The sequence below is a fragment of the Trachurus trachurus genome (assembly GCF_905171665.1).
Source record: "Trachurus trachurus genome assembly, chromosome: 17".
In the NCBI taxonomy this organism is placed as follows: Eukaryota; Metazoa; Chordata; class Actinopteri; order Carangiformes; family Carangidae; genus Trachurus; species Trachurus trachurus.
The window spans coordinates 2,363,968-2,386,796 of NC_139900.1; the positions used below are offsets into that span (position 1 = coordinate 2,363,968).

General features: G+C 43.8%; 1 protein-coding gene across 1 annotated transcript in view; it reads right to left on the reverse strand.

Moving 5' to 3' along the window:
• LOC311000760 (NACHT, LRR and PYD domains-containing protein 3-like) overlaps positions 1-22,829 on the reverse strand; it is a 164,394-nt gene that overhangs the window by 138,945 nt on the left and 2,620 nt on the right. Inside the window, exons 4-6 of the mRNA XM_083991589.1 lie at positions 22,680-22,817; positions 22,052-22,085; positions 21,892-21,916 (exon numbers count right to left, since the gene is read on the reverse strand). Of these exons, the coding sequence (XP_083847715.1) occupies positions 21,892-21,916; positions 22,052-22,085; positions 22,680-22,817 (197 nt within the window). The remainder of the gene's footprint in view (positions 1-21,891; positions 21,917-22,051; positions 22,086-22,679; positions 22,818-22,829) is intronic.

The window sequence follows — 22,829 nt, forward strand, 5'->3', positions numbered from 1 at the left end:
CTAAAACTCTACTCCACATTGATTAACGGTGCGGGAAACTCAGATTTGATCGTAAGCACGTGTGTAAGATCATGAACAACAACCCATTGTAAACTAACAGCACGCCTCCGGTGATCAGCAATTAGCATAGATCTCCGCCCGTGAAACGCCATATAAGGAGATCCTGACCACCATATAAGGAGGTAGGTGCATCCTGCTCACCTGCGGCCATGACGCAAACAAGGAAAGAGGGAGAGAGAGAGAGAAAAAAAAGAGAGATCGGGGATCGAAGTCATTTTGGGTGAAGTGGAGTTCAGAAAAAATATTTAATTCTCTTGTGTTAGTAGTGGTGACTGGGACAGGTAATCAAAGGTGTGGAGGAAAGTAACAGATGTAGTGAATTAAGTATCCTTGGATTTAACCCTCTATTGCATGAAATACTAACGCATGGTAAAAATCGTGGAAAGTCCCATAAAATCAACATTTTTGACCAAAAACTAATTTTATTTAAAGCAACACTCAACAAATCCATCTCATACTCAACCAAAACAAACAAACAAACAAACATTTATAAAGTAAAAACATACAGTATAATTTCAACAGTTATCTAAAATGTCTGAGAACCCATCTCAATGAAGTAGGCTACATTCAATCACTCATTTTATTTCATTTCATTCAGTTATCCAGAAGATATAAGTGCAAGTCCATTTAGATAATATGTTACAAAATACCTTTAATCACAAAACATAAAAAAATATAATGTTTTTACCTTTAAAATATAAGCAATGGTTGTAAACATGGTCTCACGGTAGGTTCATGCTATGTAAGTCAATGGGACTCCATTACGTTGAATGCACCAGGAATTTTCCATATTTGATTACTGTTGCCATATGGCAACAAATGTATTTTAGCATATTACAAAAATACTATTACATAAAAACTGAATTAAACTGAACTGAAAATGATTTCAATTTTCCAAAATTCTGAATGAAAGACTCTTCGGGAGCCCCACACAATGATGTTTACATGTCAAATGTCCGTGAGCAAAAGGGACTGGCAAACAGGATATCCTGCTCATTTGACCTCATAAATTGTATGTCCTTCAAAGTAAAACCCCCTTTTCACACCTAACTGTAAAAACAAAAAAATTATATCATAGCTTTTTAGAAAAATGAAGATAAGTAATAGTTGCCATATGGCAACACTATGCAATAGAACCATTTAAGAAGTAAAGCCAGAATAGTTTGTCCAGAGATAGACGCGGAAGAGTAAAACAATACCCCTGCCATCGTATACAATGGCACCAACCTCAGAGGGTTGATTTCAGTCATTTTCATTCAGTCCAGTAATGTTTTTAGAAAGAGGGATCTGGGGTCTGACAGTGAATAAAGGTGATAATGGTGCTTGTGGTTGCTGTCTTTGCAGGATGCTGGCTGGCTCACCGGGTTCAAGGAGAGTGACTGGTTAACCCTTGGATCTGGTGCTCCAAAAGGACTTTTCCCAGAAAACTTTATCCAGCGTTTGGAGTAAGAAGCCTCTTCATATGGCAGATAAAGAAAAATGAAATGCAGTCCAGTCAGCATGTAGCCCGCCCCCACCCCCTCGAGACAAACCAGTGGTCTCCTGCAGCTGTATGCTGGGCAACACAAGGCTTTTGGTAGAAACGACTCTACCGAAACTCTACCAAAGTCAAGTCATGGTGATAAATAGTAGTACTACTCCAAGCAGAAGTGCAAATTATTAAGCATGTTATAGTAGAGTCAACCTTTCCTCAAACTGAGATGTGTTTTTTTGAGCAGAAAAATATGAAGTATGGTTAATTTGGAATGTTGAAATCTCCACATACACCTACAAAAGCAGGAAATGTTATTCTAGAGAAAACTTAATGAACATTAAGAGAAACTGAATCTTTTTTTTTTTTTGCACCAAGTGTGTCGTACTGATTTTGTTGCTCTGCTGTGAAGTTTACCAAAATCTGTAGTGCTGTGATCTAATTTAATGTTTTTGAGTGTATCATGAAACTTTTGAGTTAAAGCAATACTTACCTTTCTGGAACTTTTGCACATTTCTTTGTCTAAGTTAAAATGCTATTAATAATCTGATGATACATTAAAATGTAAGAGAAACCCAACAGGGTTAAAAACTCATCATTTTTTCATTCTCATATAATTCTGAGAAAAGTCTGACCAATAATATTATTCGGTCCGATTAATAATATTTGACGAGCGACCGAACCTACTTAATATGTAATCACTTTGTGCACCCCTCTCCTCCTCTCCCCCCTCCCGACCAGGAAGAACATTTATTGACAGAGCAGTAGCAGGACACAGAGCCATGCACAGAGCAGAGGAGACTAGTCACAACACACACTAGAAAGAAGGTTTTTGGAAATAAATAGTTTTTTAAAAGACCAATAACTGCAGCCGCAGCTGGTCGCCGAGTTTCATGTCTGATATTGTAACGTTGATAGTGATCAGCCCCGAGTGATACGTAAACACAGGAAGTCACATGTGTCTATAAAGCATCCAGTGCTAACGGCTAGGCTGCTGTTAGCTCTGTGCTAACGGCTAGGCTACTGTTAGCTCTGTGAGTTCTCAGCGGTCCGGACCCGGTTGAACTCCGGACCGGCGCGGCTCGACTCGCCTCGGTCTGGATTTATTTTGGCCCTGAACCAGCGCATCAGGTGGCGCTGGTCCGGCCGCCAGTTGAGAACTGTAATCCGTAACAATGGCTTCCCCTGCGTCTCCAGTAGCAGTAGGCTAACAACAGTTTATTATAAAACTCATCAGTCATCACTGAGTCCGTTTATATGGTTTAAAACTCCGGTGTTGTGTTTGTTTGTGTTGTTCCCGTTTCACTCGCGTTCCTGTTCTGTTTACCGTTGCCATGCCAACGCATGCAACAGGGAGGGAGGGGGCTCGTGGAGGTGCGGCAGGAGCAGGGCAGGAGGGAGAGGTGGGTGGGACTTGTGAGGGAGGTGGAGCTGTTGATTTTCAAATGTTTGTGCTGTGCTGAGTGAAATGCCAGATCGGTAAGTATTGCTTTAAGTCATGTCATTGCTATTACCTTTGAACTACTGTTGGTGTACTTCTGTATAATGGTTGAGTGTGTGGTGAAATTTCTTTGGCATATGTGGCAATTAATGAAGTTATTGAAAATTGTTGCTGTGTTTTCACCAAAAGAATAGTGAGATTTATTATACAAGCTCTGGCCGACAGTCAGTGCACATCCAGCATTAAATTCTCAGATCATTTCTTGAATTTAGTATTGAAATACAATAAAAACACAGAATTTCCCCAGAGTTTATTTAGAGATCATTGTATATCTGTGTAAATCATCTCCTTTAAGAATTATAATAGCAAAAAGCTTAATCAACCAGAACACAGATTAACATTATCACCTATTTAGGTAGAAGTGTACAATCACAGGGAAGGTAATAACAAAACCAATATGCAATTTATGTTGCTGGATTATTTTAGGTCTCGATGTCACTTTATGTCATAGTGAAGTTGAACCTTAAAGTGGAAATTTCGTGATGTACATCTGATAAACCTTAGCCCTTTGTCATGATCAATATATGAGACATTATGATGTAAGATTGGCGTGTTCAGCTCCCCTGAAATATATGGGTTGGGTCTTGGGAATGGGAACGGATGCAACTTTGGGCTCCAAAGTTATAAGCCAAAACGTTTTCCCATTCAAAGTGAATGGGAGTCATCCAAAGTGAAAAAAACCCTTTTGGGGTCCCATACACTGTACTTGAGGGTGACTTTGTTTTTCACTGTTAAAAACCGTTATTTCTCGTGCCATTGGGTTAGGAATCAGTGATAGAACTCCCCTCCATGAAATACAAAGTTTAAAAAAATGAAGCTTTCTAGCCTTAAGTTGTTTGGGCATTTGTGCTACTTTTTGGCCTCACTGGGCCTTGTTCAGGTAAGTTCAGAAGTGTGCCTCGGATGTTTTAGCCAAGGCCACACTTCTGTCCCTTCTGCTTTTCCCTTTCCTCATTTTCCTTTCCTTCTTCCTACCCTTCCCTCTCTTTTCTGTAGGTTACAATGTAACGTGTGCTGTTACTAAAGAGCCAAGACAATAAAATATGAAAATATGCTTAAATAGAAAACAAAATACGGAAATAAAAATCACAGGACAGTAATCAAAAGCCTCTAATTTAACACAATGCAGTAGTAAATGGAAAAGTGTTGTGTGAGACGACATTAATGTGGTACATTAACAATGACATAATTAACGGCGCCAAGAGTTGTGTCCGAAGGATTTTCAGTTGGGCTCACTATATAGTCCACTACATTTATCTTCCTATGTAGGGAGTGGTTACATGCTGTCATTCCAACATCCCACCACTCCGACATACCGCTATTCCACATGCCATCCCACCTTTCCGACAAGGCTTTCAATATAAGGAAATGTGCGTTACTCAACAGGTGACTCCCTCCTACTGGTCTGGACTCTCTCCATCTATCTGGCCTGTCTGGCCTCTACCAACTCCTTTCCAACATCCTGCCTTTCAGCGAGAGGCCCTGTGGACTCTCTCTGCCCTGGGTTTTACCTGCCAGGCTGCTCTTCACCTCTGATTGGTGGAGCTGCTTCGTCCAAGGTAGTAGAGGGAGTTTCACTGCAGGTGAAATAAAGTTGTATTTGAATTGACAGTGAGTTGTTATTGATCCATGAGGCTATAGAGAACAGGAAGTGGGAGCTGCTGACTCAGCTGAGACATTTCCATCCTGTCCTGTAGAGAAGAAGAAGGAGAAGGTTCAGGTGTGTTAATAAAGACAGAAATAAAGCAGTGTTTCCTAATCCTTCATGTTACAGGTGAAACTTCCTGTACCTGAGGGACGAGAGCTTCTGATTGGCTGTTGATGTTTGATAGAGAAACTTGTATTGATCATGTATTGACTAAAATCAGCTGCTGGATCAGTTGAGTCAAGCAGAACAAGAACAGATGATGGTTCATATTGATTCCAGGTGAACATGGAGTTCTAGAGACTCTCAGGTGAGTGACAGGTGAACCTCATTGTTCCTGTTTGACTCAACACCTTTACCTGTGACTGGATCACTGATGACTGACACATTGAAGCTGCTGCAGCGGTTTCTGTGTCTGTGATGTCATGTATGATGTCACATGTGATGTCACACCCTGACAGGTTCACCTGCTGAACTTTACACTTTACATGTTATTACACTCCCACAGTCATCAGCTGTGGAAACAGCTACAGATCAGACTCACTTCAGAGTCTCCAGTCGAAAGTCTGGACTCTTCACAAGATCACGAAGCTGCTGCCGATCTGAAGAGCTCAGGTTGTTGTTTCTCAGGTCCAGTTCTCTCAGGTGGGAGGGGTTGGACTTCAGAGCTGAGCCCAGAGAAGAACAGCTGATCTCTGACAAACTGCAGCTCATCAATCTGAATAAAGAATAAAAGAAGAAGAACTGATGATTGAGCCGATGTGTCCTGGTTGCTCTGTCTTGCTCTCTTTCACTCCTACACACACACACACACACACACACACACACACACACACACACACACCTGAAGTGATCAGATTATTGATTATTGATCAGACTGAGTGAAATGATCTGAAAGTGAAGAGTCGTCAGTGTGAGAGAAGAACAAGTGGAAACATGAGACAACTATTTCAAACGTCCTTCATTCATCACATCAAAGTCAATGATTCAAGTTCTGAGTGAAGATCAATCAGGTTCAGTTGTGGATCAAAGATCTCAGATCTACAACAGTAACAGTCAGTGAACTGACCTCAGAGTCTCCAGTCTACAGTCTGGACTCTCCAGAAAACCACTCAGAGCCTTCACTCCTGAATCCTGCAGGTTCCTGTTGGAGCTCAGGTCCAGGTGTCTTAGTTCTCTCAGGTGGGAGGGGTTGGACTTCAGAGCTGAGACCAGAGAAGAACAGCTGATCTCTGACAAACTGCAGCTCTCCAATCTGAATAAAGAATAAAAGCAGAGAGTTGAGGACAAAGCTCCTTGTTGACAGCATTCAGTGTCTCATCATCTGTTCAGAGCTGAAGAAGCTTCAGAAAGAACAAGTTTAGAAAATCAAAGTCCAACAGCCGAAGCAACAGGAAGCAGGTTAAACAGTCACATAGAGAGAAAACAGCTCATTAATATTCATGAGAAGCTGCTGCTGACTCCGCCTCTTCACCTGTCAGCTCCACCTGTGGCTCCACCCAGACAAACTCATGTTGAGCAGCCACATTGATCAGGGGCCGGTTGCACCAACTGGTCTTAACTAAGCCTGGTCGTAACTCCTAAGTTGGTCTTAACTAAGACCAGTCTTTGGAGTGGACTTTAGGCCAGTTGCACCAACCAGACTTACGCCTGGTCTTAACTACGCCTGGTCTTAGTGATGCGCGTTCATGTGAATGCTTACAATAGCGTGCGTTGCTAGGATACATTGTTAACTACCTTCCGCTGTCTTGCACGTTTCCATTAAAAAAAGTGCAATCAGCAGCTGCAGTGTTGGTGGCAATGCTGCCTTGCGGTCCGACGGTGACAGCTCTTCAACAAGTTCATACAGATCTCTCCTACAGTCCTCCTCCTCTTTCTCTCTCTCGTCCGTCATTTGATTTATTTTTTTTCATTGTCGGAGTAACGGCACTTTATTTTTCAAACATTGCGCTTTTACGACACTGATTGATTGATTTATTGATTAGGCTACGTTGTTGTCAGACGTTTCCTTCTGATTTTCTACAGCGCAACGGTGACAGACACCCAGGTCCGACAGCGCAGCGAGGACATTAGCCTACGTGAGGAAGATGGAGATGAACTAATGAACGATGGGCTTGGTCGTAATGTGTGAAAATAAATTGAGGGATTTAAAAATAAAGGCCGTCGGCCGAGCTGTCAGATGCAGCCTGACTCACTATGCCAGATGCCAGGCTGCTGTATGGAGCCAGGCAGGCTCAGGCTGTATCACATCAAAAGCAGAGATCTATGCGTTATATGAACTAAGTGTAAATCAGACAAATTGAGTTTAAATTCAGATTTTAAAAAAAAGAAAGAAGAGGAAGCGTAATGCTGTGGGTATAGGGAGGCTGATGGAGTGCGGGAGGGGGGGCGCACCCCTAGTTCCGACGTGAAATCGCGGACTGTGAGACTCTGTGAGACGTTACAGCTTGTGATCACAACGGTACCGTTCAATGAAGTCCTTGTCACGTAATGAGCACTCGTCTTAACAAGGTCTCGAGCGCCAGTAAAAGGGAACATTTACATTACACAGAAAGATCTTCCTACTTTACGCCTGCTTCCGACCAGGCGTAAATATAGTGAGAAGAAGGCTTAAGACCAGCTGGTGCAACTGGCATAACTGTGCGACTGGGCTTAGAACGCCAAGTTAGGCCTGGTCTTAGTTAAGACCAGGCTTAAGACCAGTTGGTGCAACCGGCCCCAGAGGTTTACTGACCACGCTCAACATGTGAGGCTCAACTCTGTTGCTATGACAACAAACATATGAGGCTGAAGCTCAGAGAGAAAAAACCTTCTGACTGATTTCAGAGACTGAACCTGCTCCAACTTCTTCACAGAGCTGAAACCAGCACACACACACACACACACACACACACACACACACACACCTGCTTATTATGGGATATTGGCTTTGAATGATTCACTACAAACATCGCAGAGCCTCAGGAAAGAGGAGGAGCCACCAGCTATTGATTATAGATCAGTTAATGTCTGACACATTACATGTGTTTCTGTAGTTGACTGGACGAGAAGCAGAGAAGAAGAAAACAGCCGTCACCATGACGACCCTCAGTGTGGATCAGTAGAACATCAGCCTCATGTCTGCAGCTCAGTGTCAACACAACTTTCACATCACATTCATCTGAGCAGAGAAATAAAACAGAGTCTGACCTCAGAGTCTCCAGTCTACAGTCTGGACTCTCCAGAAAACCACTCAGATGTTTCACTGATGAATCCTGCAGCTTGTCGTTTCCACTCAGGTCCAGGTGTCTCAGGTGGGAGGGGTTGGACTTCAGAGCTGAGACCAGAGAAGAACAGCTGATCTCTGACAACCTGGAGTCCTTCAATCTGAATAAAGAATAAAAGAAGATGAACTGATGATTGAGTTCTCATCTCTCTCTCTCACCACACACACACACACACACACACACACACACACACACACACACACACACACACACACACACACACACAGACACACACCTGAAGTGATCAGATTATTGATTATTGGTGACTATGTAGTGAAATGATCTGAAAGTGAAGAGTCATTGTCAGTGTGAGAGAAGAACAAGTGGAAACATGAGACAACAACTATTTCAAACGTCCTTCATTCATCACATCAAAGTCAATGATTCAAGTTCTGAGTGAAGATCAATCAGGTTCAGTTGTGGATCAAAGATCTCAGATCTACAACAGTAACAGTCAGTGAACTGACCTCAGAGTCTCCAGTCTACAGTCTGGACTCTCCAGAAAACCACTCAGACCCTTCACTGCTGAATCCTGCAGGTAGTTGTCACCCAGGAAAACTCAGATCTACATCACTGGGGATTAGGGGTGTAACGGTATGGGATTTTACAGTACGGTATGGTAACGGTATTAGTACAGTATACCGCTGTATTTCACTGTGACGGTATTAAAATTAAAGTACATGCTTTATGTAAAGTAATACAACGTATATACTGTCAGCTAAATGTAATTATTTATATTCAGTCACTAAAGTCTCTCTTTCTACACAGAGACATGTCTTTACACACGCACACACACACGGAGCCTCTATTATGCATCAGTCCGTGCATCTATCTATTATAGTCCATCTTTCTCTCTCTCCTTCTTTCCTTCAATCTCTCTCTTTCTTTCTTTCTTTTCATGCTCTGTTGCGGAAATTGATGTATAAATTCATCTGTCGACTGAATGAAACACAAAATTCTGTCTTAATGCTGTTGATCAATCCTGGACTCAGTCCTGTGAGATACCAGTCAGCCATGTGGAAACACTGTTATGACTGTCTCTTTTAAATTTGTATGTGTGTTTGTTTTTTTAATGGACCTTGAGTCTAATAATAAAGTCTATCTATCTTTCGTCTTTTTTTTTCTTTGGCATGACGTCACGTACTGATTAAGTTCGGCTTGTGGCTTCATGGAGCTAACGCTAACGTGCCACACACACACAATGAATCTTTTATAAGATAATGTAATACATCATGACACACACACACACGCTTTCGTGTTTTGGAACCTTTATTCATGTGTGTGTGTCTGTGTCTCTGTGTGTGGCCGTGTTAGCGTTAGCTCCGTGTTAGCACTAGCCCAATGTTAGCAGGGCTTAGCAAACACTGCTCTCCGACCACGAGCCAAACTCCCCCCTCCCTTCCTCCCTCCCTCCAACAACGTGTTTCTATGCTTTCCTTCGGCTTCAACCAATCACTGCAAGCTACAGGCACCGGAGCCGATCTAAAAGCCTGTTGTAAACAAAAGCATGTGTGCACAGTGACATGTGCCTCCCTGAACTGTGGGGGAGCTCTGGTGAGGGGGAAAAAAAAGAGAAACCAACGAAGGAGCGAGCTATTTCCGGCCGACTTGCATGTGAACGTGAAGTGAAATGTTTTGAGTTCCCGACGTGTAAGTGGAGTTGCGCCGGCAGCGCCGCATAATATTAAAATAATTAATTAATTAGCCGGTGCATATTCTCATTTGCCCAGGTCATAGTATTTCAAAGGAGGTTAAATCGAAAGCAACTGGACTTAGTTATTTGTCTAGGAAGACGTTTCACCTCTCATCCAAGAGGCTTCATCAGTTCATGTACGCATCTGACCAGGCTGGGACTGGTCCAACTATCTGGTGTGGAGACTCACTATTTAACCTCTTGTGTGGGCGTTTCACAAGGGTGATGATGTCACTGGTTCCCTTTTGTGCTCCAAGTGCCAACGACAGTCGTTTAAATGACTGCCTTTGATGGAAAGTTGGTTTCGACTTTCGACGTTAGTGCCCTATTGTGTTCTAACGACAGTCGTTGGAGTCACTTGCCACTTGTGAACAGTGGTTGTTCTTTGAGGCTAGATTGTTGAATCTCCTGGGAAGGGATGAAAGGGCAGCATTGTAAATTGGAGATAGGTGGTGTCTGAGACCCCCTCCCCTGTTGAGGGATGGTTTCTCTACTTTTACAAAAATGGCTTCTTTGACTCCTCTTTCAAACCATCTGTCCTCTCTGTCTAGGATTTGGACGTTGCTGTCCTCAAAGGAGTGGGCTTTCTCCTTGAGATGTAAATGGACGGCAGAGTCCAGTCCTGAGGAGTTTGCTCTCCTGTGTTGGGCCATGCGTTTATGCAGTGGTTGTTTTGTTTCTCCAATGTAGAGGTCTTTGCATTCCTCGTTGCATTGGACTGCATACACCAGATTGCTTTTGTGGGTGTGTGGTGTTCTGTCCTTGGGATGTACCAGTCTCTGTCTGAGTGTGTTGCTGGGTTTGAAATACACAGGGATTCACTCAACTCACGATTCGATTCGATTCACGATTTTTTGTTCACGATACGATTTTCTCACGATTCTTTTTAGATCAAAAATGAGCTACAGACAAATTATGACCTAATAAAATGATCTTTTATTCATAAGAGAAAGATAGTCTGAAAAATTCACCTTTCATTACAGATACACTGCACATCATCATTTATCACCTTTTATCACAAGTAAAACTGGTCTTATTTACAAATAGTCGTTCAATTAAAAAAAAAAATCTAATAGTTTATGAACCAATTTCATTGGTCGATTGGTCTGAGAAAAAAACAAAATAAACATTTGGAGCCTAGGCTTGTCAAAATTAAATCAAAATCAATATGACTGAACCGTGTATGAAAGGTTGGAGGGCTTTTAATTTGAAGGGCCACATACAGGAAGTCCTGACACTGTCAGCTTTTTTTCTACACGGCAGGTCCCTGCGTTTTTTCAGATGTTGTTACAGACTTGTCTGGTTTGGAGACTAGTCCGACCATGGATCTATAAGATAATATTATACATCCATGACTCTGACGTGAATTCACGTCGGCCGTCACTGCTGTTTTCAACGAGCCGCCGGACAAGAGAGATAGAGAGAGAAAAGAGAGTGAATTGGTATGTGTGCGTGGCGGCGGCATCTGGTGTCGAACAAATGAATCAACCAATGACTTTTGAGATAATGTAAGCTACTTCTCACCACAGACTTTGTTCTCACGCATCACGATTTTTTTTAATTTTCACCGATGCGAGTCGTCACGCATTTGTATCGATTTTTAATCGAGTCACGATGCATCGTTACATCCCTATACATCACATCTGCTCAGCTTCAGCTACAGTGGCTGATCCAGCTGTTCTGTTAGCAGCTTCATCTGAGAGCAGCTCATCATCATCATCATCATCATCATCATCACGCTGATTTCCGAGTGACCTCTGACCCTTCACCTTCTACCAGCTGCAGTAACATGGAGTCACAATCAGTCGCTGCTTCAAACTGAACTTCACACATTTGAACTGAACAGAGACAAAAGTCCAGGTCCAGTCAGTGAACTCACCTCAGAGTCTCCAGTCGACAGTTTGGACTCTCCAGTCCAGCACACAGAACCTTCACTGATGAATCACTCAGGATGTTTCTACTCAGGTCCAGTTCTGTCAGGTGGGAGGGGTTGGACTTTAGAGCTGAGGCCACAACTTCACAGTGAGTCTCTGAGAGTCCACAATCAGCAAGTCTGTGAAGAGAGAAAATATGAACCGTGTCAGAATGAAATGAGATGAAAGCTGCAGTAAAAACACAGTTGATGCATCTGGGCCCAGTATTTCAAAACTTGTAATCTGGATCAGAATAATCCGGATAATGAAATCCTCCTTTTCTCAGTCATGGATCACGGTGATCCTGCTGGCTTTATCTGAGTATTTCAAAACACTGGCAGGGTGGATCACCTTGATCCATACCTGGCCGGATACGGATTTCCAAATCTCAAGTCTCCGCCTCCGGATCTGAAACATGGCGGACTACTTCACCAAAGGAGCAGCTGGGAGCGCGACTTTCACGTCAAAAGTGTAAGTTTTCTGCCGTCTAATGTGTAGCGGTTTTTAGACCATACGAACGCCAACCAACACATCATGCAAGCCAACTATTTGATTTGTCACCTACTTGAAACGAGAGCGTAACGATCCCTAATTGATCCACGGCCGTGCTAACGGGAGCTAACTCGGCTCCATTGACTTGTGTGTTAAGGAGCTAGCGGGCTAGGTAGCTGCTGTGTTGATCAATTTTGCGGACTTTGGTTTAATTTACAAGGGAATGAATCTGACGTACATCATACCTTAACTGTTTTACACTTACACCAACTTGTTCAGAGTTTATTAACGTTATGCTGGGGCCTTTTTTTCTTTTTAAAGCAGGCTACCTGTGCTGCAGACCAGACTGCTGTAGTAGCCTAATTAGGAAACGTAACATTACACAGCACGTGAACAATACAGTTCATTCAGAAGTGTCAGTAATGCTGGTGATATCATGTTTTTGACCATTTCTGTGACTACTGTTTATTTCTGACTATGACAAAGATATACTCATACACCGTCTCTTTTTACTTTCAGAGCCCACTCACAGCCATAGACCACTCAGCAATACCACTGCTAATAAGGACAACAGTGCAACAAGAGTCTTGGAAACCTTGGTGTTTGGATTTTGAATAAAGTGCTTGAAACTGTACTTGAAATAAAGCCATTGAAACTGCTTGAAATTGTGATTGCATTATTTTTCATAGCATAAGCCTATAGCTTGGTCAGTGACCCGATTAGAGACACTTTGCTCTTAATTTGTCTTCCTTATGTAGCCTAGAAGCCTCTCACTAAACATGATTACCGTATGTTCATTTATCGCACAATAACATTTGATTTGATGAAGTAAAATAATCAGTTTGTATACAAACACGTTTTGAAATACATTACTGCATGTTTTAAAATATCATTCACTTTACAAGCATTGTAAAAATGCATTTTCAAGTTTATTTTGAAGTCAAATTTGTCTTCATTAAATCAGAAGCATGAAAATATGCCTTGTAAATGCTTGGAAAGTGCTGGAATATGATTTAAATTAATAAATACAGCAGTTTCAGAATGTATGGCCAAAAAATTTTTTTTGCTATGTTTTAAATTTCTTCAATTACTTCAATTATTTGTTAAAAATTAAACACTAACAATTTAGATTAAGTGTAATGAACATATTGAGTAACAAAATCAAGGAAAGTGGAGCTGAGACATTGTCAATCCAAGTCAAATCCACCTCTGAGGTGGGATCAGAATGATCCTGAAATTTTGGTATCAAGTTGATCCTGATATCTGACTTGACTTTTGAAATACCCAAATCAGCCTTTTATCTGGATTCAAGGGAGGATTGGATTACCAGAGCTGAAACCCTGATCTTCAGGATCAGGATTCTCCTGATCTGTGTTGAAATACCCAGTTTTCAGATCAGATCTAGATTTAATCCAATCCGACCAGGATAATCCTGTCAGATCACGTTTGAAATACTGGGCCCTGATAACAGGACGAGATGATGTGATGAACATCTGAGCTTCAGCTCATCTTCTCTCAGTTTGATCTTCATCACTGTCACAGCTGCAGCTTCAGTCTGAGGCTTTGGGTCGTGTTGTGCTGTCCCTCTCTGCCTGAAGGGGGCGCTGTCCTCTTTCAGGACCTCAGTCTGAGTGTCTGTAAATGAGCTGTGGTCAGTCTTTTTACTTGACCTTCATCTTCTGTCTTGTTTTTCCGGTAGGGGGCTGTTAGGTAATACACCTGTGGTTGAGGCTCTGCATCGATCAATTGATCCACAGCTGATCACTGATCAGTTCTGGCTGCAGGTCCAAACTGATCAGTGACAGGTGGTTGTTGATGGTCTTTATTCTTCAGGCTGTTCTGGTGCCTCATGCACTGAGCTGGAGGTTAAAGTAGCTCAGTGACTCTGATCACACTGAGCCCCTCCCTCTCCTGTTCAGGGGTGATGTTGATGTTTATGAGGTGAAAGTAAATATTTGTATTACTTTCATATCTTTATGTGTATTTTATATATAATTAACATTAAATTATAAAGCCTGTGTGTGTGTGTGTGTGTGTGTGTGTGTGTGTGTGTGTGTGTGTGTGTGTGTGTGTGTGTGTGTGTGTGTGTGTGTGTGTGTGTGTGTGTGTGTGTGGTCTCTCTTCCACCACGTGGAGGCAGAGCTACTCTACAGGTGATCGTTCATGCTGATCTACCAGTCACATATTATTATTGTGGATCAGCTGATTGTGATCTCAGTGCAGCTGCTGTGGGTTTGAACCATTGATCTCTGATTTGAATCATTGATCTCCGATCAGACTGACTGAACCAATACAACAGCAGGAGAAGTTAAGCCCAGCTGTTATCCTGGTTGGGAGCAGTCGACCTGCTAGACTTGTAGTCAAGACCGCCTAAACCGAGACCGAGACACCACCAAGACCAGAGAGAGTATCAAGACCAAGACAAGACCAAGAATAGTCCAGGGGCCTCATTTATCATTGTGGATACACCTTTTTTTTTTACACCCTTTTCCCCCGTTTTGTACGTATGCACTTTTCTCAGCCAAATTTGGGATCTATCAAGCAAAAACCCAAAGGGAAAAAGTGCGGACATTTACACCCATTTTTGACCCTGGCGTACCGTGGTTTACACCTTTTTTGAGGAACAGGAGGAATTGGCGACACCGTTGCTGAGTCAGAGAAGTGCAGTGTGAGAGGGAGAGAGGAGCGCGGAGTACATTTAGAAGAGCACAGTGTTTCCCCTAGGTAAGTAGGCTAGTGGTAGTGGTGGACTGTTGATGCTGGCAATCCAACCCGCTCTATAATAACACTTATATGTTAATTGATAAACAGAGCGGATTGAAGATTTAGCTTTTTTGCTTATACACACTCTAGTGTGACGTCTGACAAGGATCAAACCCGCCAAGTTTAAAAACACACCCGCAGCAGCGCACACTGATCTGCAGCTACTGAGACTGTTCCATTCTGCACCATTCTTGGGTCCGGTGTGATTTATCAAAGAGAAATTACGGAGAGTTGTGTGTACGCACAGTTTGATAGATCTGAAAAAGGTGTAAATATTTTGGGTGTACGCCATTTTTGTCTTACCGCCGTAAGCAAAAATTTAGTAGCCTAGCAGTTTTACACCCTTTTTGATAAATGAGGCCCTAAGCCCAGAGCCCAGACGCTGCACAGCTGCACTTCTCCGCGGCTCATCCGCGGTGCTGTCCGTGGGACTGAAGGTAACAGGTTAACTTGACAAACAAACTGCAACATAGCATGGCTGTAGCGCTAGTGGTCCGGGTTGTTTGGGGAGCTCTCCCTGGTGCTGATTGCCCGCGGTGGATGCATTTCCTACTAGGGCTGTCAATCTTCCCCCCAAATCAGGTTCGAATTTCTAACCCATCTTATGTTAAATATTCGACTAACATTCGAATTTTTAATTTTTAAAATTTTTTTTTTAACCTCATTATAGAGGGGGGGGGGGGCAGCGATGACGGTGGCGACAACGACACAGCAGAACACAGAACAATCCTGCATTGGAGCTGTCCATGGTTACTTAACCAAAAGTCTCTTGAAGTGTTAAACAAAGAGAACTATGGACTGTGGAAGTTTGAATAGCAAAAATACAGAAGTTATCTTGACGTGAACCATATGTTGCGGTATATATTTAAAAAAAAAAAAAAGGATAGTTGATTCGGTGGAAACCCGGCTTCACAGGCGGGGGTGGCGTCCCCCCACTCCCCCCTCCTCGCGGGGGCTGCAGGGAGGGCACAGAGTAGTGGTGCAACAGATCACAGCTGATACGTGATCAGCACACAAGTGGTCCGCGGATCGATCGATTTAAAAAAAAAAGTGGCGGCCGAATGAACGGGCAATTTAAAAAACTCTGCTTGTATATTTGAAGCTCCAGCTTTACCTTGTGAATGACAACAACTGCATTTTGTTTTATCAACATGTGTAGGTACTAGGGGTGTAACGGTACACAAAAGTCACGGTTCGGTACGTACCTCGGTTCAGGGGTCACGGTTCGGTACGGTTTCGGTACAACAGACACTAATTGAATGTAAAACTAAAATCTGTCTTGTGTTATAAAAGTTAAAAGAAAAAAGAATACAAAATAAAACAAGTGCATTAGGAGTGTTATAATGCCATTCATTAATTCTAGAGGAAAAAAAACGTGCACTTGACAACTGGCAACTATTATTCGAATTATTAAATTATTATTATTAAAAAAATATTATTAAAAAAACAAAACAATAAACTGACATCAATGTTGGTTTACACAGTTAAATTAGACTAGCAGTTACTTTGGTGATGTTTCTGGTCCTGCCTGTGTTCATAAAACATATTAGGCAGCTACACGCACATCCCCCAAAAAACTGAAGACAGGTGCTGGACCACCAAGAAAGACACAGGTAAGGAAAAAAGGAGACCGCTCACTAGTTAAAAGCTCCCGTGACAGTTTAATGTCACCCACACGTTTCGGGCGTCAGCCCTTCATCAGACAAAATGTGTCTGATTATATATAGTGTGCGGTCTCCTTTTCTCCTCACCTGTCTGTGTTCATGTCAAGAGGCTTAAAAGCTGCGGGATAAGTTGTTGCACACAACTAGTCTTTTTACTTGCAACAGTGATTGACATATCAGGGTGAACATGCGCTACGTGTTTGATGCGTTTCTAGCGACGCAGCGCGCATCCGTGAAACATCGCCGACGGACTTTGTCCGGTGGACCAGTCGCGAGCATGGATGTATTATGGTCGCGAGCCGCCGCCGCCGCCGTTTGTTTCATTGAGAAGCCACAGTGACATGAATGAAGCAGACAGCTCTCCTCCTCTAACTTCACTCTCTCATCACTTCTCTTCTTCGTCTGCTATGACGGCTGCAGGCAGCTTCGAGGCTCATTACCGCCACCTGGATTCGAGTGAGGACTCGACTTTTTTTTTTTTTTTAATATTCATTCAGACGTATTCGTCGTGTGACTGTGTGCACCGAACCGTGACCCCCGTACCGTGACGGCACGGGACGAATACATATACCGTTACACCCCTAGTAGGTACTACTCTGAACGTTGCGACGCACTACGTTAATTTGTCTCGTTAACGTTCGAACGTCAGTTTCCACCTTCGAATGTTCTCAGTTTGACTAACATTGGAATTGTATTCGAATAGCGAAGTTCGTTCTGACAGCCCTAATTCCTACACGACGGTTGCGACCGGCTCTGGGTCAGCTTGGAAAGGCTCGAGGTGAAGGAGACTTGCGGCTTATGTGTTTGCCTTCTCTTTTTGCCACCGGCTTTCCTCTTTGTGTACATTTTGTGGAGCAGTAAATGTCTCTGCTGCTTTGCTCATGTCGCTCTCACACTCTCTCCCTCTGCCGCCGAGCAAAAGCCTGCCACTTCTTTCTGTAATTTTGATAAACGGGAGGACTAGCCTGTGGCAAAAAGAAAATAAAGACGCAAACACAAACTTTGAGTCAACAACCTTTTTTTTTCACAACGTCATAACGTCTGTATTTCAACCATTAAAACCTCCATATAGACCATAGTTCTGTTTGTTTATCATGTGTGTCAGTTTTCTGTGTGACTTGATAGTTTAGTTGTTGAGATTAAGAACTCCCTCATCAAACCGGTGATAGGCATGCTGAAAAGAAAAAAAGAGAGAGAGACACATCTGGGTATTGCAGCTGTAAAAAAAAAAAAAAGATGACGTGTCGAAATAGCGATACCAAAAAGTGTCGGAATACCAGCATGTCTAGATAGAGGGATGTCGGAATAGCGGCATGTCTAAATAGAGACATGTCGGAATAGCGGGCGGCCCCCGGTCCATACCATACCAACTGATGGGAGAAAGACACATGTATGTCGTCATGTTTACATGAGCTCAAACTTGTGGCGCACACTAGCAGCAGCTACAGGCTCTAGGTCCGGCTGCGAGCTCGACTGCAGCCACACGGAGACCACGCACTGCTCAGACTCACGTGCGTATTCTTTCCGCATCAGTCCCGACAGCGATCGACACAGTCCGCCGAGAAAAAATGCAGGTACCGATGTATTTTTTACATGTCATGATCGACGGAGGTATCAGTTCTCTCACCCTGGTGGTGGTGCCAGCCCGTTCAGTGACCTATACATGTGACAAGAACTTTTGAATAACTTGAGATTCTCAAGAATTGAGCAGAGATGGAAAGACTGCGGACCTTAATGGCTTTTTTGTATAACTGTTTAATAGGTTTAAGGGTGGTGACACCAGCAAACAGCCAGGTTGTGAAACAGTATTCAATATGGGACAAAATCATACAGTGCTGGTAGGCTTTTGCTGCCACAGTTGTAATAAAAGGTCTGATTTGTTTTAAATTTTTTATATTGAATTGTATGGCGCTGGTCATTTTCTTGGTGTGCTTCTTCAAAGTGACCAGTCCAAATGTGACAATAGGTGTGCAAACAACAGCAGCAGCGAGCTGTATATCGTGGATGTCTGTTTACACTTTGTTAAATGTGTTATATGGTTGCCTTGGAACACGGAAACGGAACATCGTTTTTTTTTTTTGTGGGGGGGGGGGGGGGGTCACCTCCGCTAACAGGCAGGTGGTTAGCCACTGTATGATGTTGGCAGGAATATGATAAAGCGAGTCACATGTTTTATAGCCAGAGTTTGGTATCTTCAGGTGTCTTCAGATGGTTTGACAAATCATCTGGTGCAGGCGTTAAGTGTGTGATCCCAAGTCATCATAAAAATCTGCTAAAGCCAGACGGTTAGTGTCTTTTCTAAATCGACAACGACCGTGAAAATCACGTAGTGTGTTCTCAGACTGAAGGGTTAAATCTATGGTTCATGCGCAGTCACACTAACACCTGGAAACACTGAGGTGGAAGATTTGAATAAAACCGAAAAGTCAATAAATAAATAAAATCATAATTACTTTGTGATTAATCAGCAATATCACAGCGAGCTGAAAAATATCCATGTTGGAGCTCACAGCTTTTACTGCACCTCCAGAAAAAACACAACTGAGACTTGACTGATCAATAATTATATTAATTTGGGGGGGGGCAACACGCAGATGTGGGATTCGAACCGCACTGCTCACCTGCAGTGAGGACTATAGCCTCAACACATGGGGCGGGTGCTCTACGAACTGAGCTAAACACCGCCCCCAATAATTATATTGATCATGTCTGGACTCACCGAGCCTTCCTGCAGTTCCTCACAGCTGGGATCAGTCTCCGTCGTCCCTCTGCTGATGTCTTGTAACTGTTCAAGTTCAGCTGATCCAGAACCTGCTCTGACATCTGCAGCATGTAGGCCAGAGCTGAACACTGGATCTCAGAGAGTTTCTGCTTTGATCTTTTCTCTGACTCCAGGAACTGTTGGATCTCCTGATGAACTGACTGGTCCTTCATCTCCGTCAGACAGTGGAAGATGTTGATGCTTCTGTCAGGAGAGATTTTATCACTCTTCATTTCCTTCAGGTTGTTGATGGTTCTCTGGATGGTTTCTGGACTGTTGTCTGTCTGACCCAGCAGACCTCCTAACAGCCTCTGGTTGGACTCCAGAGAGAGGCCATGAAGGAAGCGAACAAACAGGTCCAGGTGGCCGTTTTTATTTTTGAGGGATTTCTGCATGGCGCTCTGCAGGAAGTCATTTGGTGGTGGAGGACTGTTATTGTTCTGTCGAGGACTGTTATCGATCTGTAGAGGACTGTTATTGATCCATGGATCACTGTTAAAGAGTGATGGATGACTGCTATTGATCGAAGGATGACTGTTATTGATCGAAGGATCACTGTTAAAGACTGATGGATAACTGTTATTGATCCGCTGATGACTGCTATCGATCGACAGATGACTGTTGTTGGTCAATGGATGACTGTTATTGATCCAAGGATCACTGTTGAAGACTGATGGATGACTGTTATTGATCCGCTGATGACTGTTATCAATCAACAGATGACTGTTGTTGATCAACAGATGACTGTTATCGATTGCGGCATTAGTGCTCGCATTGAATCCATCAGAGGAAGGCACTGTGATCTTCTCTTTCTCTTCGTAGTCTTTTCCCAGGAAGTTCTTGAGGACCTGTGTGTTCCTGTTGGTGAAACAGTGGAACATGTAGACTGCAGCCAGAAACTCCTGAACACTCAGATGAACAAAGCAGTAGACTGTTTTCTGGAAGATCACACTCTCTCTTTTGAAGATCTCAGTACAGAGTCCTGAGTTCACCAAGGCCTCTGTGACATCCAGACCACACTGCTCCAGGTCTTCTTGGTAGAACATGATGTTTCCTTCCTCCAGCTGTTCCAACGCCAGCCTCCCCAGCTTCAGAAGAACTTCCCTGTCGGCCTCCATCAGCTCCTGTGGACTCGTCTCATGTCCTTCACCGTACTTGTTCTTCTTCCTCTTTGTCTGGACCAGCAGGAAGTGTGAGAACAGGTCCGTCGTGGTCTTGGGCAGCTCTCCTCTCTGGTCTGTGGTCAACATGTCCTCCAGAACTGTAGCACTGATCCAGCAGAAGACTGGGACTTGACACATGATGTGGAGGGTCCTGGACGTCTTGATGTGTGAGATGATTCTTCTGGACAGATCTTCATCACTGGACCTCCTCCTGAAGTACTCCTCCATCTGGGCGTCAGTGAAGCCTCGGACCTCTGTTACCCTGTCGACACATGTAGGAGGGATCTGATTGGCTGCTGCAGGTCTGGAGGTGATCCAGACCAGAGCCGAGGGAAGCAGATTCCCCTGGATGAGGTTTGTCAGCAGCAGGTTGACTGATGACGTCTGTGTGACATCAGACACAACCTCCCTGTTGTTGAAGTCCAGTGACAGTCGGCTTTCATCCAGGCCGTCAAAGATGAAGAGAAGTTTACAGACAGCCAGCTGCTCTGCTGTGACCTTCTGTAATGTTGGATGGAAAACATGGAGCAGCCTGAGAAGACTCAACCGCTGATCTCTGATCAGGTTCAGCTCCCTGAACGAAAGAGGAACCAGCAGACTGACATCTTGGTTCTCCAAGCCCTCGGCCCAGTCCAGAGTGAACTTCTGCACCGAGAAGGTTTTTCCAACGCCAGCGACGCCGTTGGTCAGAACCACTCTGATGGGTCTCTGTTGGACAGGTGAGACCGTAGAGACGTCCTCTCTCTGTTGGACAGGTGAGACTGTAGAGACGTCCTCTCTCTGTTGGACAGGTGAGACCGTAGAGACGTCCTCTCTCCGTTGGACAGGTGAGACCGTAGAGACGTCCTCTCTCTGTTGGACAGGTGAGACCGTAGAGATGTCCTCTCTCTGTTGGACAGGTGAGACCGTAGAGACGTCCTCTCTCTGTTGGACAGGTGAGACCGTAGAGACGTCCTCTCTCTGTTGGACAGGTGAGACCGTAGAGACGTCCTCTCTCTGTTGGACAGGTAAGTCTTTAAAGATGTTGTTGCACCTGATTGTAGTGTCATGGAGGGTCTTCTTCTTGGACGTTGTCTCCAGCTGTCTCACCTCATGTTGGGTATTAACCTCTTCACTCTGTCCCTCTGTGATGTAGAGCTCAGTGAAGATGCTGTTGAGGAGGGTTCCACTTCCTGTTCCCTCAGTTCCTTCAGTCACTCGTTCACATCTGCTCCTCAGACTGATCTTATGTTGATCTAAAACCTCCTGCAGACCACCATCTGCTGAGAGAGAAGAGACAGAGTCAGATTGAAGACAGAGTCTGACAATCTGATCAGATTATTTTCATCAGCTACAGAAAAACTACAGACAACAAAGAGAAGGTTTGAATCATCATCTTAAATGTCAGTGCTGTGTGATGGAACAATGACTCTGGAGAAAGCAACAAATGACCACATCAGCAGACAGATGTTCAGTCTCACCTTGTCCACAGCTGCTCTGATTGGCTGTCTGCAGCTCACCTCTGGTTCTGGGTCTTTTTCCACACTGGGGACAGGAGGGGGGTCCTGAAGAACCAGACTGGTCCCAGTCTGAGGTGAAGCACTGTCTCCAGAACCAGTGTCCACAGCTGGTGGAGACTGGATCCTTCAGGACGTCCTGACAGAGACCACAGCTGGACAGCTGCTGGTCCACAGAGACACCACTCCTCTTCCTCCTGTCAAGACATTTCTGGATCAACAACATGTCACAGTCTCAGCTCCACTGGCTGCTGTTGGTGCAGCAACGTCCACTGACTGAGGCTGAAGACTCAGGAACATGAGGACGCTTTGCTTCATCTGACAGAAGTGTTGGAGAGGAGAAGACTGTCCACGGTCTGGAAGACACTGACTCTCCTGCAGACCCTCTCCACAACGTACTGATCAGCCACAGCAGCTCCTTCAGCAACAGACTGATATACCCACACAGCACTACAGAGACACTCAGGAAATCCTCCCTGCCTGTTGCTACCAGCTGTCTGTTTTATCTTTTTTATTCTGCTTTTATTTTTTAGTAATAATATTTCATGTATAACTCACTTTGTGCAGATTTCTCTTACTATACCATTCAGGTGTTTGTAAAAAAAAATTCCCTCCGGCGATAAATAAAGATATTCTGAATTTGAATCAGTCTGATGGTGTGTGTGTGTGTCTGTGTCTGTGTGTCTGTTTCTGTGTGATGGATCTGGTTCCTGGTTTCTCTCTGTTTCCTTCACATCAGTCTAATGACTGAATCATCTTCAGCTCAGTTTACAGTAGAAACCGTCTCTTACCGTGACTCTGGAGGTCCAGGTCCAGGTCCAGGTCCAGGTCCAGGTCTGAACCAAAGAGGTTCTTCTATGGACCGGTCACTCTTCATGGACAGACAGATGGATCCTGGAGACTCTGCTCTCAGTCTGTGGCTCTGAACTCTGCAAACACAA